Genomic DNA, 17,999 nt, shown 5'->3' on the forward strand with positions numbered 1-17,999 from the left:
GGGTGTCCACACATGGAGTTAATCAGGAATAGATATTTCAGAATAACTCTGTGTGGACAAGCCCTAAATCTGGTTTATTGACTTGGCTTAATTAATTTAATTATTAAGTTAATCTTAATAGACTTTAAACTGACTTAAATTTAATTGTGGCTTATGCATCAATTTATGTAAATTGGTTTTTAAACTACAAAGGGGCAGTTTGTTGCTGGAGATGTGGTCCTTTCAGCTCACCCTAAAAGCTCCCTTATGGTGAAAGACTGCAAAGAGTGGGTGCAAAGTCTGGAGTCTTGGGCCTGGGAGAGACCATGACAGAAGGCATTGGATGAGGCCAACATGGACATGAATCTCTGCAATGGGTAGTTGAGCGGTTCCTAATGGAAACAAAGGGGCATGATACTAGACCTGGAGTGCTGAGTTGAAGATAATCTGCTTTTCAGTCAGTACAGTGTTGGGTTAGCATTAGGGCTGTCAAGCGATTTTAAAAACATAATTGCGATTAATCGCACTGTTAAACAATAATAGAATACCGTTTATTTAAATATTTTTGGATTTTTCTACATTTGCAAATATATTGATTTCAATTACAACACAGAATACAACATGTACAGTGCTCACTTTATATTTATTTTTATTACAAGTATTTGCACGGTAAAACCAAAGAAATAGTATTTTTCAGTTCACCTAATACTTAGTCATCCCGGTTAACGTTGTTTCGATGTTAAGTTGCTGATCAATTAGGGAACATGCTCGTTTAAAGTTGTGAAATGCTTCCGTCTAACGTCATTTGGCAGCCGCCTGTTTTGTCCACTGCTTGCAGGCAGAGCAGCCCATTGCAGCTAGCTGGTGGGTGGTTAGAACCAGGGTGGACTAGCAGCCCCCCATCTGCTCCCCACTCTCCTAAGTTCCCTGTGCAGCAGCTGTCCCTCCCCCCACTGCCTTGTGCTGCTCCTGCTCTCTGTCTTGGAGCTGCTCCCAGAGACTCCTGCTTGCTGTACGTGGGGAGGGAGAAGAGAGGGCTAATGTCAGGGTGTCTCCCCCTCCCCCCTGCTCCTGCACCCTGCTTACCCCATCTTCCATAGAGCCGGGAGGGGGGAACACATTTCAGAGGGAGGGAGCTTCTAGGCAGTAGCTGCAGTCTCAGGTCTCAGCAAACTGATTTAATTAACAAGGCATTGTACTTAAGCCTGGGGTCAGCTACTTAAAGGGGAAATGCGCATTTTTCTCTCACACACAGGGTGTGTCTCTCTGTCTGCCCTCCCTCCTTTCCTGCTGCCTTGCAGAGTGTTGTGAGAGTTAACCCTTCAAGGCTCAGTCAATTGCTAGTTCATTTAGCAGTAAGGCATTCCCTGGGAAATATCCCACCCTCTGACTACTCTGCCTCAACCAAGCTTCACAATCGTCATCACTGTGTACCAGTATTAAATTGTTTGTTTGTTTAAAACTCTGTGTGTGTGTGTGTGTGTGTGTGTGTGTGTGTGTGTGTATAAGGAGAGAGAGTGTCCTTGGTGAAAAAAATTTCCCTGGAACCTAACCACCCCCCCCCCCATTTACATTAATTCTTATGGGGAAATTGGATTCACTTAACATTGTTTCGCTTAAAGTCACATTTTTCAGGAACATAACTACAACATTAAGTGAGGAGTTCCTGTATAGACTCTGGTGCTGTCCATGTGTATTGATGCTGCTTGTTCACTTCCAGATGAAACTTTGACTTTCCTGAAGGGTGTTCCTGTGGATTTTGCGAATGAACATCCCTGATACCCTCAGCCTTCCTGAGATGGCAAGTCCAGCAGTCAGCCCAGACTCTTCCTCCCACGAGGCTCTTTCTTCTATCAACTCTGCGCCCACCTGCTCCCCCACCTCAGATTCAGAGAACCTAAGCCCAGATGAGCTGGAGTTGTTGGCAAAGCTGGAGGAGCAGAACAGGTGAGGAAAGCTTAAAGTTCTAGTGTATCCTTGTTGCTGAGGAGGCCAAGGCTGATAAGTGGTAATTTATAATCCAAGGAGTCTGTATGTGCTGTAGTGTGCAATGCGTCATCACCTGTATCTGAACCGTAGTGTGAAACCACCAAAGAACAATACTGCTAAAGTGCTCCAGCAATGTGTCCCAGCCCTGACCTGGAGGGATTGCCTCTTTAAGTGAAAGGACAGCTTGGCTTGTAAGGCCCATACCATCCTACTCCTGACTATCAGTAAGACATCAATTGCCACTAGCACAAGACTGTCAGTCACAAGTGTATGCAAGCTTCCTTCCCCCACACCAACTGATCACTTCAGAGATCCCCCTGCAGCCAGAAGATAAATGGTAGTAATCAAGAGGTTTTACTAAACTGGGTCACTTTTGCTTCAGTGATCTAGAGGTGATATATTTCGGCCAATCACTTGAGTTACTCTGTCCAGCGGATCTCATTCTTTCTGATGTTTCCTCTATCTTGAGGTGCCTACCACTTGCTCCATAGTAGGTGTCGTTCCAGTTGGGTAGCTGTTTACAGAACACCTCCACCTCACACAGTGCATAGTGTCCATAGGAACAGACAAATTATCTGATCTACAAAACTGGGGGCTGGACATCTTTTCCCACTCTGCCTCTTAATCTGTAGCGTGAGGCAAGTCATTTCACCATTCTGTGCCTTGTTTTACCCATCTTGAAAATGGGGGATAATAATACTTACCTTCCCCGAAGAGGGGTTGTGATGCTTAATTAGTTTGGGCCAAGTTCTGCCCTTGGAGACATGCACCTGAGTCCCCTTAAAGTTGGCAGATGTTACCTCTGAGCATCCAAGGAGAAAAATTGGCCTGTAGCATTTGTCCTGGGACAAAAGATCTCTGGAAGGATAAAGGCAATGGTGTCCTATTTCCTGATTAATTTAATATCTGCCTCATCTTCAGTTTCTGATGGGAATGATTCCCTTGTTGGTTCTGTGTTTTTATAATACAAGTGAACGTGTTCTTTAACATCTGACCCAAACACGAGAGGTCTGGATGCTGGAAGTGTAAAGAGTCTTGCTCAGCTCAAGTTTCCAAAACAAAGGGGTAAGGGAAGGCATCAACTTCCCTGTGAGATGTGGGTGTTTCCACAGCTTGTTCTTTTTTAGAATGGGGAGACTTTAGTGTTTACACTCATGGTAATTTAGCTCATGGCAGCTGGAACTTCTTTTGTCAACTGTCCATACAAACAGTCGTCGATGATTCTCTGGGAAACCAAGCAAATAGCTGCATTTTAACAAAGTACAAGAATGTTGCTGACACCTTGTAATCTGCAGCCTGTTGGAGATAGGGATGTAAATATTGTTTTAAAATGTTAAACATGTACGTGTAAACGATTAAAATTGTATCTAGGGCTGTCAAGCAATTAAAAAAAAAATCATGATTAATCATGCGATTAAACAACAATAGAATACCATTTATTTTAAATATTTTTGTCTGTTTACTACATTTTCAAATATATTTATTTTAATTACAATACAGAATACAAAGTATACAGTGCTCACTTTATATTTGATTACAAATATTTGCACTGTAAAAAAGATTAAATTGTATTTTTCAATTCACCTCATTTAGGTACTGTAGTGCAATCTCTTTATCATGAAAGTTAATTCTATATTTGTAAATTCATGTACAAAAAAACTCTGCAGTCAAAAATAAATGTAAAATTTTAGATCCTGAAAGTCCACTCAGTCCTACTTCTTGTTCAGCCAATCAAATATGTTTACATTTGCAGGAGATAATGTTGCCCCCTTCTTGTTTACAATGTCACCTGAAAGTGAAAACAAGTGTTCTCATTGCACTGTTGTAGCCGGTATTGCTAGATATGAGCAAGATGCACTAAAGAGTCAAATGTCCCTTCATGCTTCAACCACCATTCCAGGGGACATGCATCCGTGCTGATGATGGGTTCTGCTGGATAACAATCCAAAGCAGTACAGACCGACACATGTTCATTTTCATCATCTGATTGAGATGCCACCAGCAGAAGATTGATTTTCTTTTTTGGCGGTTTGGGTTCTGTAGTTTCCATGTTGGAGTGTTGCTCTTGTAAGTCTTCTGAAAGCATGCTCCACACCTCGTCCCTCTCAGATTTTGGACGGCACTTCAGATTCTTAAACCTTGGGTCAAGTGCTGTAGCTATTTTTAGAAATCTCACATTGGTACCTTCTTTGTGTTTGTCAAATCTGCTGTGAAAGTGTTCTTAAAACGAACATGTGCTGGATCATCATACGAGACTGCTATAACATGAAATATATGCAGAATGTGGATAAAACAGAGCAGGAGACATACAATTCTTCCCCCAGGAGTACAGTTACAAATTTAAATGATGCATCATTTTTTTTTTTAATGAGTATCATCAGCATGGAAGCATGTCCTCTGGAATGGTGGCCGAAGATGGAAGGGCCATACGAATGTTTAGCATATCTAGATTGTATATACCTGGCAACAGCGGCTACAAAAGTGCCATGCAAACATCTGTTCTTGCTTTCAGGTGACATTGTAAATAAGAAGCAGGCAGTATCTCCTGTCAATGTAAACAAACTTGTTTGTCTTAACGATTGGCAGAATTAGAAGCAGTACTGAATGGACTTGTAGGCTCTAAAGTTTTACGCTGGTTTGTTTTTGAGAGCAGTTATGTAACCAACAAAAATCTGCCTTTTTAAGTTACACTTTCAGGATAAAGAGATTGTACTTCAGTACTTGTATGTGGTGAATTGAAAAATACTGTTTGTTTTTTTGTTTATCATTTTTACAGTGCATATATTTGTAATAAAAAATAATATAAAGTGAGCACTGTGTACTTTGTACTCTGTGTGGTAATTGAAATCAATATTGAAAATGTAGAAAAACATTTCAATTGGTATTCTGTTATAAGTGTGATTAATCACGATTAATTTTTGAGTTAATTGTGTGAGTTAACTGCGATTAATTGACACCCCTAATTATATCGGTTAACCGCTGGGGCTGAGGCTGGTGCGGCTGGGGTTGGGGCTGCTCCAGCTGGCCCAGGGCTGAGGTTGCTCTGGCCGGCGCCAGCTGGGGTTACTAGTTAGAGCAGTTAACCTGTAAGACTAATGCTTACCGGTTAACCGTTTACTATCCTGCATCCCTAGTAGGAGACAGAGGGAGTTAGGATCAGGAGTTCCCAAACTTGTTACTAAAATGACCCACTAACTGCATCTTGCCTTTTTTCTGTGACCCACACAGGATCCAAATTCATGGGAGGGCCAGTATCATAGGCCAGCATTCTTCTACTCCTCTGCCAGTTTCTCCTCCTCCTTGCCCCACTGAGGAGGCACTGACCACCTTCAGCAACACACTCCATCCTGGCACTGCAACCCTAATCCCAGTCAGGTGCAGAGGGGAGGCCCCAAAGGCAGGGTTGGATTAGAGTGGTAGGCCACCCACACTCACCTCACAGCCAGGCCAAACCTGAGTGGCACTGCAACCCCATGCAACAGCTCACAACTCCCAGAGCAGGGTGCCAGGTTCACCCCCATGGGACAGGAGCGGCTCTGGGGTGAGCACAGCATGGGCTCATTCTCCTATTCTCCTCTTCCCCCCCCCCCCCCAAGGCCTTCTCGTGACCCATTAATGGGTTGTGACCCACCATATGGGTTAGAGGATCTGTTGAAGAGGACTTTAAGGAAATAACTTTATTAAAGTATCTGCCAAGGACCATTTGAAATAGCATCATGTGCTGCATCTTACCCTGGTAAAAGATGGTCCAGATAATTCTTGCTTCCAAAAAAAATCCCATCTCCTGTGCTGAAATGCAAATTTCAGAGTTTAAAAATAATTAGTTTAAAACTTTGATCTCCACTGTTAAACTTGTAGTGGAGATGAGTTAAGCAAGTAATTGATTATCTTCTACTCTGCCTTGGCAAGAAGCATATCCTGCTAACAGGAGATTCTGACCAAGGGCCCAGCACTACACCCCACGAGAACAAATGTAAATCCCTGTATGTGCACTCAGTATCAACACAGCACAATGGCCACATTGCCAACCTGAGTTCCATCCCCAGGCCTCTTCTCATTCTCTAGGTGAGATTTTTTTTTTCTGAATGTAAAATGAATGGTTTTGTTAGTGAGGTCTGTTCTGATAAAAACATTCTGAGGGCACCAGAGTTGCTTTGAGGAAGTTCTGACCTCCTGTATAACACAGGTCATAGATTAGGTGATCACAATGGTGCCTTTTAGCCTTGGAATCGGTGTCTGTTGGCTTTGCATAGTTCCAGCCCTGACCCTATAAATGCCATTTTCCTTCCTTTCATCATGAGTGGGAGGCTAATCTTCCCTTTGTAACAGGAGGGAACTCTAGCAAACAATTCAATCTATGATTCTCTATCTTAAAGTATCCAGGCCACAAAAGCAAATGCTTCTCCTAGCTCTCTGATTGCACTATGGCAAGGATGCTGCTGGAGGAGGTTCCTATCAACAGGGTGACATCTGGGGGATGCAGTTTGTGGTGGGGAGGGGGAGGAATTACACGGTGTGAAGAAGAGGATGGGGGACACTGACCTTGTCAGGTACTGATCATCCTGTTTCCTCAGACTTCCCTCTCCCTATTCCTCAGCAGCCAATCAATCAGTCCCTGATTTGATGACACTGAATCAAAAAATGACAGCCAACCTTGCCAGCTGAACTTGAAAGCAGAAAGGTGCAGCTGTTGGTAGGATGAATTGATATTCAGAAAGGCACCAGATTCAATACCCTTTCCCATCTTTTAGAATGTCCCCTGAAACTATACTGTATCCCCTGTGCACTGAAACTGCCTCCATTCTGCTTCTCTGTGTCCCACTGAACCCCATAATATGCCACATTCTTTTAATCAAGAAGGTGACTTTTCTTAAAGTGACGTTGAGAATTTTTAGAAAGGGAGACTCCTTTTCTGTTCAGGTTCATTGCTGAGCTTAGTGCTATATTAAGGGTAACTATTAGTCTCAAATCAGGAAGTCACTCTACACAGCCCTAGCTTGTGCTGCAGATAACAAAAGCCACTTTCATTGCCCATTTCTGCCCCAATAGGCATCTGACTCTGTAGGTCAGTTGTAGATTTCCTTCCCTCTCTGATTGCTCTGAGGGGGCGCACCTGGGTGTCCCTGAGCACATCCCATTTTAGTTGCTGAATGTTTAAAAGGAAACACAACCAGCTCTAAGTTCTATTGTCTGAGTGACTGGAGGGAAAATGCAGAATCCTGATAAGGGTCCAGCAGCTTTGAACAATGACTCTGTCTTCAGATGAAATGGAAAGCAGAGGTCCTGTCTGCTTGTGGTGGCTGCAGATCAGTGGTAATTCTAGCAAGAGCGGGGGTGATACCTCTGTTGTCCTGGCCAGATTACAAATTGGGTTACTGTATCTTGCATGCTTAAAACTCCCTGTGCAGTTTAATTTAGCTCATCTTCATTTCCTGTCCTAAACTGTAACATGGTGTTGCTGTGTGCTGTTAAACACCTGCTGTGTCCCATCCCAGGGGTGATAGCATTTCGCTGAAAGATGAAGAGCTCTCTTCTTGCTTTGCCTTTCAGTTTCCTTGTAAGAAAGACAAGGTGGGTGAGGTAATAAGACCAACTTGTGTTGGTGAGAGAGAAGCTTTCGAGCTTACACGGAGTTCTCCTTAAGATCTGGGAAATGTACTCGGTGTCACAGCTAAATACAAGGTGGACCAGATTGTTTAGCATAAGCAGCTAACACATTTCAAGGGACCATTCAAGGTGAAGTGGCCTGTTTACACCTCTCCAGTCATGGGGGAATAGGAGTTGTAATAAATCCAGTGTCCGTTCAATCCATGATTTTGTTTGTGTTTTGCAAAGTTATGAATTTGCTTAAATTTCCCAGCCCCGAAGAAAAGCTCTGTGTAAGCTTGAAAGTTTGTGTCTCTCATCAATGCAAGTTGGTCTTACTACCTCACCCGCTTTCTCTCTGATCTCCTCGGACCAATGCAGCTACAGCAAGACTCTGTAAAACACTTCGGTATCCTGAAATGTAGGGCCAGAATTTCAGCTGATTTAAATTGCCCTGTTGCTATTGACTTCAGTAGAGCTATGCCGATTTACACCACATAGCCTGCAATTATATTAAATGGCCATGTGGTAGCATCAGAAGGGAATAATGATTTAATGCTACAGTAGCCCCAGCCAGGGTTGGGGCCCAATTGTGCTAAGTGCCATGGACACACAGAGTGAAAGGAGCTCTGATTCTTCTTCTGATTCTTGCTAATATCTCCTATATAAGGTCTCCAGACATCTTCAGTTATCATAACCCCTGTAGTCCAGGGTCATCACTTTCTGAATCATTCACCTTTTAGTCTGATACCTTCTAGTTTAATCTCCAAATCTTTGATTTTCAAAGTTTTAAGTTTGATCAGAATTCCTTCAGGCCAGGGCATGAGAGTTCAGCAGTGGAGCAAGAATACATAAAGCCACAGAGGAGCATGGAAAGTATGTTCACTGATTAATTCCAGACTTCTGTTTTCCTAGGCAATGAAATGCAAAGGCCCCTAGCATTAGGGTTGTCAGATCACAGGCCCAGGAATAAGTGAACTTGGCTGTGTTGTATATAGGCTGATGTCAGTTTATTCTTTCCGTTATGAAATGTAAACTTTAATGTGGTGTGTTCTAACAACGTAACATTAAGGTTTACATTTAATCTATTTTTAAAAGTAGTAATGTAATGAATAGCCCCCTCTCCCCACCCCCCGCTAGATTAAGAGGGGTATCAAAACAGATTATTAAAGTGACTTGCAAAAGGTGACATGCTGGAGTTCACGTTGCCAGTTAATTCTGACCGTATTTAACGGTTGGTATCTTCCTTTGAAACAGAAGACAAGAAGGGTTAAAGAGCTTAAACTGGAAATTGACAGATTCTAAGATCCTCCCACAGGAGTACAGAGGGTTTGCCTCTGATTGCACTTCTTACCCCTGGGGGAATTCTGCACCACTGCACAATGCAGAATTTTGCAGAAATTAATGTTGTGTGTGCAGAATTTCCCCCCACCTCCCCAAATGGATTGCAGTGCTGCTAGCTGCCTCTAGGGCAGGGGCGGCTCTAGGATTTGCGCTGCCCCAAGCAGGGCGGCATGCCGCGGGGGGCGCTCTGGCAGTCGCTCACAAATAGAAGACAAGGCAGGGGGAGGGAACTGGAGTGTTCCCTGCAAGCCCTGAAGGAAGGAGGCAGCGGTGCGCAGCTGTGCAAGCCTGGGACCAGGGCCGGCACTTCCATTTAGGTGACCTAGGCAGTCGCCTAGGGCGCCAGGATTTGGGGGGGGCGGCATTTTGCCGGGAGGGCGGCAGGTCCACCGGAGCCGCGGGACCAGCAGACCCTCCGCAGGGACGCCTGCAGCAGGTCTACCGGAGCCGCGGGACCGGCGGCAAAATGGGTAGAGCCGGCCCTGCGCCTAGGGTGCCAAAAACCCTGGCGCCGCTCCTGCCTGGGACCCAGCGTCAGGCTGTTTATCCTTCTGGATCCCTGCACTCTAGGAGTAAAGGGTGTGAATGCCTGGGCTGGGGCAGGGCGCCCGCAGCTGGCCTCTAGGGGGGCACGCAGTGTGTGTGTCTGGTCTGGGGGGCAGGTTGCAACTGGGCTCTGATGGGGAGAGGGTGTAATTGTCTGGGGTGTGGGGGTTGCCCTGCAGCTGGCCTCTCGGGGGTAGAGGGTGAGAGTGTCTGGGTGGGGTGGGGTGGGGGATTGCAGCTGGTCTCTGAGGGGGTGTGAGTGTCTGGGCTGGGCTCTAGGGGCTGGGGAGGTATCTGGCCCCCTGGCTGGGCTGTGTAGGGAAGGGGGCAGAGAAACAGGATCTGCGTTGTTGTAGGAGTTTAACACTCTACTCCTAGGGGAAATTTTGTGTTTGTATTGTTACAGACATACTTGCTGAAATAATTGAAACCGGCATGATTATATAGTGTTGTTTTGCAATTAAATTTTGCAGAATTTTTAAATTTTTTAGCGCAGAATTCCTCCAGGAGTAACTCCTGGTGTAAATTCCCTCTCAAAAAGCTCTATTGCAAGTCTAGTTAAACTTTGTTCTTAAAAGATCCCCTGACAAAAAATGTCTGTGTTCCATGATGGAATCTTTGAGTCCGAATCACTTCCTGGAACACACAAACTTGAACTCTTATTTTTAAAAATAAAACGTAGTGACACATTAAATGCTCCCTCCTGTTTCTGCTTTTGCTGCAGAGGTTGGTGACTTTAATAGCTCTTTTTCCTGCAGAGGAGCTTTTCTTTGGATGAGGAGTATTAGCTCCCTGCATGTGACGTAGAGCACCGAGGGGACAGGCTTGCTCTGGTGGTCTTGCTACATGGCTTGGATGGTTGCTTGGTTGTTGCCCTTCTGGCTTTGCTTCGTGGAACCTGGAAAGGGGTGGCAGTAGCTCTGGTCTCACCATGGTGGTGGCATCTCTTGCAGGCTGCTGGAAGCAGATTCCAAGTCCATGCGCTCCATGAATGGCTCCCGCAGGAACAGCGGTTCCTCCTTAGTCTCCAGCTCCTCAGCCTCCTCAAACCTGAGCCACCTCGAAGAGGACACCTGGATCCTATGGGGGAGGATTGTCAATGAATGGGACGAATGGCGGAAGAAGAAAGAAAAACTGCTGAAGGTGAGGAAAGAGGGCAGGTTAGTGAGAAATTGAGAGGCTGATAGCACAGACATCCCTACCCCATGCTCCTCCCCAGCAAAACCTGAGATCCTTTTCAGGATCAAAGGTGGTTTGATTTCCTCTGTGGCAAGTCCTAGGACAGGGTTAGAGCCACAAACATTCTTTCCCTACTCACCCCCATATCTGTCCCTCTCAATCACAAGTGAGAAGGGATGGGCCCTTTTCAGGGCTCTCTGCAGCATCCCAAACCCTTGCCAGCAAGTGCATCAGCACAAGCTCATGCAGAGAATTGAACCCCACTCACCCCTTGTGGCACAAAGAGGGGCCATATAAAATACCAGGATTTTGAAACGTTCTCCCATGCTGCCTCATGATCTGCCATACCTTGCTTTTCGCCAGGAGCTCATACGGAAAGGAATCCCACACCACTTCCGCGCCATCGTATGGCAGCTGCTGTGCAGTGCCACAGATATGCCTGTCAAGAACCAGTATTCAGAGCTGCTGAAGATGTCTTCCCCCTGTGAGAAGCTGATCCGGAGGGATATAGCCCGCACATACCCTGAGCATGAGTTCTTCAAGGGACAGGACAGCCTAGGCCAAGAGGTCCTTTTCAACGTCATGAAGGTAAGAAGGAGCCACCTGTAATGGTCACATTGGAGGGCAGTATCTAGCATATGAGCAGACTGTGTATGTGAGCCATGGCAGCATATGATGCAAGCACTGCACTCAGAGTGGGTTACAGTCAGAAAAGTGACTCAGTGGAAGCTACATAAATTCCATTTCACTGTTTTGAACGCCAGGTCTGTGACAGAATAAACTCTCATATTGTGGGGGGTGGGGGTGAAAACCCCAAGCCCTGTAAGGAGCAAGTCTTACCAGGAAGTTGTCTGAAGAGAGTTTGTGCCTACCTCAGGTTAGGGTGTGATCCATCTCATTTCACTCACTGTTAGAACAGGGGAGGGAGCCTGGGCTAGTAGTAGTCTTTAGCAAAGCATGCTGGGAGTCAGAGGAGTCTGGGCCCTAAAAAATACAGGTACTTCCTAGTCAGGAGGAGGGAGAGACAGCACCAGAGAAAGGGCTGCTTGCTAAGGGAATGCTTAGAGGAATAACACCAGCCAGGGGACACTATCTGAAGGATTTGGGAAGATTAAACCTGTGAGTATGTACAGAATAAGGGGTTGGAGAGGTTCTCTTGTGTAAAGCCTGTATTGACTGTGTATCAAAGACGTTGGAGGGCCGATATCACTGAATACTTCAAGAGGACTGGGCTACAGAGGGTTCTCCAGAGAGTATCCTCCATCTGTCTTCCCCATCATTTTCATAGTGTCCTGACCCATCAGTGAGAAGCTAGTGACCACTTCAGCCAGGGAACTCTCTTCCTCCAACCCCTCATATCCTCCCCAATGATAATGTCTGACAGGATGAGGAAGACTTGTATCCAGCTGGCTCTGCTGTAACTTTATGGGTCTTGCAAGCCTAACAGGAACCTGGGTAACTGGTCAGTTTCATCTGACTTAGGGAGATCGTGTAAGAAGGGACCATGTATATCAAGTTGTACTTCTATCTGTGAAGGCGAATTAAATGAAAACACCTTATCGACTGCAAATCACTGCAGCATGTTTTTCCCCTTAAAACACTGTGTGTGTTTTTGCCTGTTAAAGACACAGTATGAAAGACATTCAGATAAGGAAAATGGGCTTAGAAAGAGGGGGCTAATAAAACACCTGAGAAATGAGAGGCAATTTCCCTTTTAATATGTTTCTCATTGCAATCTCAGGACCTTTGCCACAGCCTGGGTGTCAGTTCTTATCTCTTGTTGCATAAATACAGTGGAGGGCTGTATACAGTGGTTTAACGCTTTTCAGTTTTCTCTGGTGAAATTATGGTTTTGGTGGCACATCAGTAAAGTGTCTCAATTATTAAATAATGGATGAAAGCACATCCATTCCTCTGGAATGTAAAGGTGTTGGAGTTTGAAGTCTTCTAAAGCACTTTGAGATCTATGATGAAAAGAAGAGCTAGATATTATCCCACCAAGAACGGGTACGGCCCATAGGCAGTCACCATACAAACTTCCCCTGCCAATATGCTGCCTTGTTCTAGAAGGACTCTCGAGGGACTTCAGGATCATCCAGTCTCCATAGCCCATAGTTGTCTCTGAGGCTCCCAATCAGAAGGTCAATTGCAGTGATGATTTGTGGGTGCACGGTAGTCTATGACAAACCAATTGAGCCCACAAACTCACTTCCTGTGGCCTTGACACAAATCTGAGACTTCTGTGGAAACAGCAGAGTCCTGAAGGAGCCAATCCAGCTATGGGAGAACAAGCTGGATTCTGCCTCATGCCTGAACAGTATTGTTTGGTAAATTTCAACTGTAAAATCTGTTACTGGGGCCAAGGGTGGAGGCAGGGAGAGCCCACTTGAACATCACCTCCCAGTGAGAGTTTGCCAGCACTGGTGGTTACAGAAATCTTAATAAACTTAGTGCTGGGAATTGAGCAGTTGTGATCTGGGAGCCCTTGAGGGACAGTAAATACAGCATCTCACACTCTTCTTTCTGTCCTTTAGTAGCCATTTTTTTTTCAGCCCTACCTCCCAGAGGCTGCCTTGCATTAGTGGTATCACAAATGACACCTTAGTCACAAACATACTGACCGTTACCCGGGGAAGCTTAGATAGGCTAGTAATATAAAGCTTTGTCTCCACAGCAATTCTCTTCAGCTTTCAGGTTGAGAATCTGACTTTGAGCTGCTTTGCTATGCAGGCAGGTTTCTTCCCTTACTGGGACATAACTCCTCATTCTCATCAGTGGCTGTGAGGGACCTGGCTTAAGGAGAGAACGGAATCCTTTAAATGTTAATGGGACCTAATCTTTGATTATGGTCTTCAGCTTGTTTGTTCTTTTCTATTTAGTTTTTCTCATGTCTTTGAATAACTGTTGTGGGAAAGGCATAGATTGTCCCCTCCCTTCCATTGAAGTTTTCTGTGGATTTAATTTAAATTTGTAGTGATAACTTCATTACATTCCAAGAAATCAATTCTTATGCACCTGCAGAGAGCGAGCTGTTTGTGCTATGGTTCTGTGGCTGGACTCTCATTAGAATACACCTCTGCCCCAATAAAATACTGTCCTCGGGAGCCAAAAAATCTTACCGTGTTATAGGTGAAAGTGTTATATCGAACTTGCTTTGAACTTGCAGAGCGCGCAGCCCCCTCCTCCCCCCCCCCGGAGTGCTGCTTTACCGCGTTATATCCGAACTGGTGTTATATCGGGTCACATTATATGGGGGTAGAGGTGTACATATGGCTGCAGTGGGGGCATATTAGAATCTGTTAAATGTCCCACGTGTTTGGCAAGTGCACTCTTTCTACCCAGTTGCTTTTCTGACAGTAACTGGATGTTGATATAAGTTCTGTTTCTTATCAGACCCGGCTATAGACAGTTAATGCAGCTTTATGGTATTTAAAGCACTATGTTTGCTGGCTGCAATCCCTGGGCACAGGAGAGTACATTATAGGCAGGCAGTTTAATCTGAGATACATTTCTCTGCATGTGTGGGGGCGGGGGGGCAGGGCGCGCTGCATAGAAAAACTTAAGTTACTTCCTGGTCCTAAAAAGCAGCATCCTTTCCCAAGTTCTTTCCTCTGGCCTCCAACCCCCATGACCCTTGGTTTTGTCGCCTTACTCCTTGCCCTTATGCTCTCTTCTAAGTAATTCTCGCTTGTGTCTCAGTATGTTCCGTCAGAGCTCTCTAACTCCCCTGCAGGACTCTAGAGACCGCATCCCTGCCTGTGTCACACTTAAGCACTCTCTCTTTCAGGCCTATTCCCTAGTGGACCGTGAGGTTGGATATTGTCAGGGCAGCGCATTCATCGTGGGATTGCTGCTAATGCAGGTTGGTGTGAGTGGAGATCATATAGCATGAGATTATGCAGCACCTGTCCCAGCAAAGTTGCTAGCCCAAAGCTCTTCCCAATTCAATTAAATGCTGTGGAAATGCCACAGGATCTTTAACTTCTCCCCCCAAGACTTGGCAGAAGGGACTTAGTTTAATGGCTCACTCAAAGGACCCCGCCGCTTACTGCACTGTCAGTACAAATGCAAACCCTGGGACCAGAGTTAGTGACCTTCTGGACTGTGAATGCAGCCAGCTTGAGCTGTGCTGACTCGTTTCTAGTTCTCTGCCACTTCTCTCTCAGGTGCCAGAGTGCCTTTTTTAGGGAACAGGAATTTTCCATTGACATTGAGCATAAAATATGGCATCCTTCCTGCATTTGTGTAACAGAGCAAAGCCTGTTTAAAAGCCCAAATCCACCACCTCACTCTGTGAAGCACATGCCGTGGAGGGTTTTAAGGAAGGACTTTTAAAGAAGAAAAGCTAAGTACAGTACTTGTTTTGTCATGAAGCCCTGCTGGAAATGCCTCTGAAACACTTCACAGGTGAATCAACACACTTAATGCATCTGGCCAGGAATTTAGATGCTTCCTCTCATAATCAGCAAACCACTTGGCAAATGTTTTGAATATTCCTTTGTTTCCTCTGTGCTTGTTTTGACCCTTATCTCACACTAGTGATCCCTAAAATTGGAATGAAAGGGGGTGAGTGGAGAAAAGTCATTGGGCCTCCCCTTCACCTTTTTAGAACCTCTCTGGATCAGACTAATCTGTTTGTAAAGTCCAGCATAAATTTACTGTATGCTTTGTACAAATGACACACAAAATCAGTGTAGACCTACTGGGGAGAAGAGGGCCCAGCATGGTAAGGTACTGGTCAGTATGTGAGTGGGATTACATTCTCCACTGGGAATGTGTTTTATGTAAGCAGTCGCCGGCCAAGCTATTTTCCTGCTGTTTCCACGTGATCACTGCCCAGAAGTGTCAGGAATCAAAACCAAATGCAACGCATTGTTCTCTCGTAACAAGTGTTTGTCTGATCTATGTTAGAGCGTCGTTCTGGGGTGGTTCTGTGCCGGGTTCTGTTGCGAGACTAATGTGGGATTTGTCTCGTTTTGAACCTGTAGATGCCTGAAGAAGAGGCTTTCTGTGTGTTTGTGCGACTGATGCAGGAATATCGATTACGAGAGCTATTCAAACCCAGCATGGCTGAGCTGGGCCTCTGCATCTACCAGTTTGAGTACATGCTGCAGGTAAATACAGTGAGGAGACCAGAGTGATAGTAGCTTAGACAATGAGGCCATGTGATCCAGAGTAGTAGCAGGCTAAGTATGGGGAACTGGCCAGTGGTTTCTTTGTGCACATAATGGTCTGTGAATCCAGGCTGGAGAAGTCTGGCTCCTTTCCAGATTCCCCTGGGAATGTTAGAGAAGACCGGGGCTGCTAATGGAATTGGTTCCTGCAATGGAGTCCTTAGCTCTAATAGTTGAGAGCCTCCTCTGGCCAAGAGACTCCCATATCCCAGAGGGGATGGTGGGACCCAGTTGGCTGTAATTATCAGCGGTAGTAAAATATCTGCTGTGTCTTTTCTCATATTTAGGAGCAGCTGCCTGAGCTGAACATCCACTTCCGCTCCCAGAGTTTCCTCACCTCCATGTACTCATCATCCTGGTTTCTCACCCTCTTCCTCACGACCTTCCCTTTGCCTGTTGCCACCCGAGTGTTTGATATCTTCATGTATGAGGTAACGTGCTTTATTCCAGGATGACTGGGGGCATGAGCATGGGCTCACAGGGATTTCTGATATTGCTTTTCTCAGTGCAGTGTTCAAAGGCAATGATGCCAGCATCTGGGAGGGATTAAGAACAAGATAAATCATTTTAAAAAGACACAGCTGCATTTTCTGCTTGAATAGAAGAACCTCATTAGATCTTGCTTAGGCTGCCTTGTAAAATAAGAAAGGGGTTTCCCTGCTACACAGTGCTTAACATGTTTAAAAACCTGTGTCCTGATTTTCTTTTTTCCAATGACCCTGAGCACCCCAGACTCCCATTGAATCTCTTTTGTTCCTGGGCGACTAGATGAGATTACACTGAAAATCAGCAATGATTAGCCCTGATGGACCAACAAGGGGAACAGCTTAGTGGCAGGAGCCCTATACTGCACTTCACTGAGTCTGGCCCTATTGGCTGAAGTATCCTTGAGCCATATGTGTATGGCCCGCTGTTGTGTGTGTAAATTGGAGTCATTTCTATGCTAGCGATGGCCAAACTGCAAGACATGGAGTTGTGGGGAGATAAGTCCTAGTCAGGCTTCTTGAGCTGAGGAGTCTTGCTAGGGTGACCAGACAGCAAATGTGAAAAATCAGGACAAGGGTGGGGGGTAATAGGAGTTTATATAAGAAAAAGACCCCAAATTTGGGACTGTCCCTATAAAATGGGGACATCTGGTCACCCTAGGTCTGGCTGACCAGACCTGCACTCAGGATGAGGTATTTGCATATTCCCATTTTCCACAAGTTAGTTGTTTGCCCTCCTTGAGCCTGGCAAGTTGCCTTTAGGGACCATTGAGCTGGTCAGAGTTTGGGTTCCCCACACAGTATGTGCAGATTTGAGATGCAAGCTTTAACTTGTAGCTGATCCTAAGGAAACTGACACAATTTTCCCCCAGTGAGGCTTTTGTGTGATCCACTAGAAATTCAGGGCCTAATTCTCAGTTATGCTAAAGGCCCCGCTATGTGGCTCTGGCAGTGAAGTTCCTGTATCATCATTGCTTTGGCATAGTAAAGGGAGCTTAGTGTGGGCATAAATTACATTTACTTTAAGGCTCTTTTTATTGCCAGAGTGATGTCCGGGCCCGGTTGTAAATGAGAATCAGGCCTTGGGTGCCTTTCCCTGTCCTCCTCCTCTCTGCATCTCAGAGCTTGGGCACCTAATTTTTATTGCACTCTCAAATGCCACATGAGCCTTGTGTCGGGGGCTGAAACTTCTCTGTACTTTGCCATAGGGGCTGGAGATCGTCTTCCGTGTGGGGATGGCCCTCCTGCAGTTCAACCAGGCAGAGCTGATGCAGCTGGATATGGAGGGGATGTCGCAGGTCAGAGCAGCTCCGCATTGCTCTCAAACTGCCCTCTGGGGGGGATTTATACTTCAGCCATGCAGTTGTGGTAGAAAGGGCCCCACCAAATTCACGGTCCATTTTGGTCAATTTCACGGTCATAGGATTTTAGAAATCGTAAATTTCATGATTTCAGCTATTTAAATCTGAAATTTCATGGTGTTGTAATTGTAAGGGTCCTGACACAAAAAGGAGTTGTGGAGGGGGGTTGCAAGGTTATAGTACGGGGGGGTTGTGATACTGCTACCCTGACTTCTGTGCTACTGCTGGTAGCAGCACTGCCTTCCGAGCTGGAGAGCGGTGGCTGCTGGCCAGGAAGTAAGGGTGACATGCTATGGTATTGCCACCCTTACTTCCATGCTGCTGCTGGCGGGGGGGCTGCCTTCAGAGCTGGGTGC

The 17,999-nt window shown here is 45.6% G+C and overlaps 1 protein-coding gene across 8 annotated transcripts in view; it reads left to right on the forward strand.

Annotated features, from left to right (window-relative positions):
• EVI5L (ecotropic viral integration site 5 like) overlaps positions 1-17,999 on the forward strand; it is a 75,248-nt gene that overhangs the window by 13,281 nt on the left and 43,968 nt on the right. For 5 of the 8 annotated variants that reach the window (XM_039514199.1, XM_039514192.1, XM_039514195.1 and 2 more), the window contains exons 2-8: positions 1,723-1,926; positions 10,398-10,587; positions 10,987-11,211; positions 14,411-14,485; positions 15,612-15,737; positions 16,085-16,228; positions 17,491-17,580. In XM_039514199.1, the coding sequence (XP_039370133.1) occupies positions 1,745-1,926; positions 10,398-10,587; positions 10,987-11,211; positions 14,411-14,485; positions 15,612-15,737; positions 16,085-16,228; positions 17,491-17,580 (1,032 nt within the window). In that variant the 5' untranslated portion in view covers positions 1,723-1,744. Of the gene's footprint in view, positions 1-1,699; positions 1,927-10,397; positions 10,588-10,986; positions 11,212-14,410; positions 14,486-15,611; positions 15,738-16,084; positions 16,229-17,490; positions 17,581-17,999 lie in introns of all 8 variants that reach the window. The other 3 variants (XM_039514196.1, XM_039514198.1, XM_039514197.1) reach the window with 1 other exon arrangement.

This window comes from Mauremys reevesii, linkage group 25 (genome assembly GCF_016161935.1).
Source record: "Mauremys reevesii isolate NIE-2019 linkage group 25, ASM1616193v1, whole genome shotgun sequence".
NCBI lineage: Eukaryota > Metazoa > Chordata > Testudines > Geoemydidae > Mauremys > Mauremys reevesii.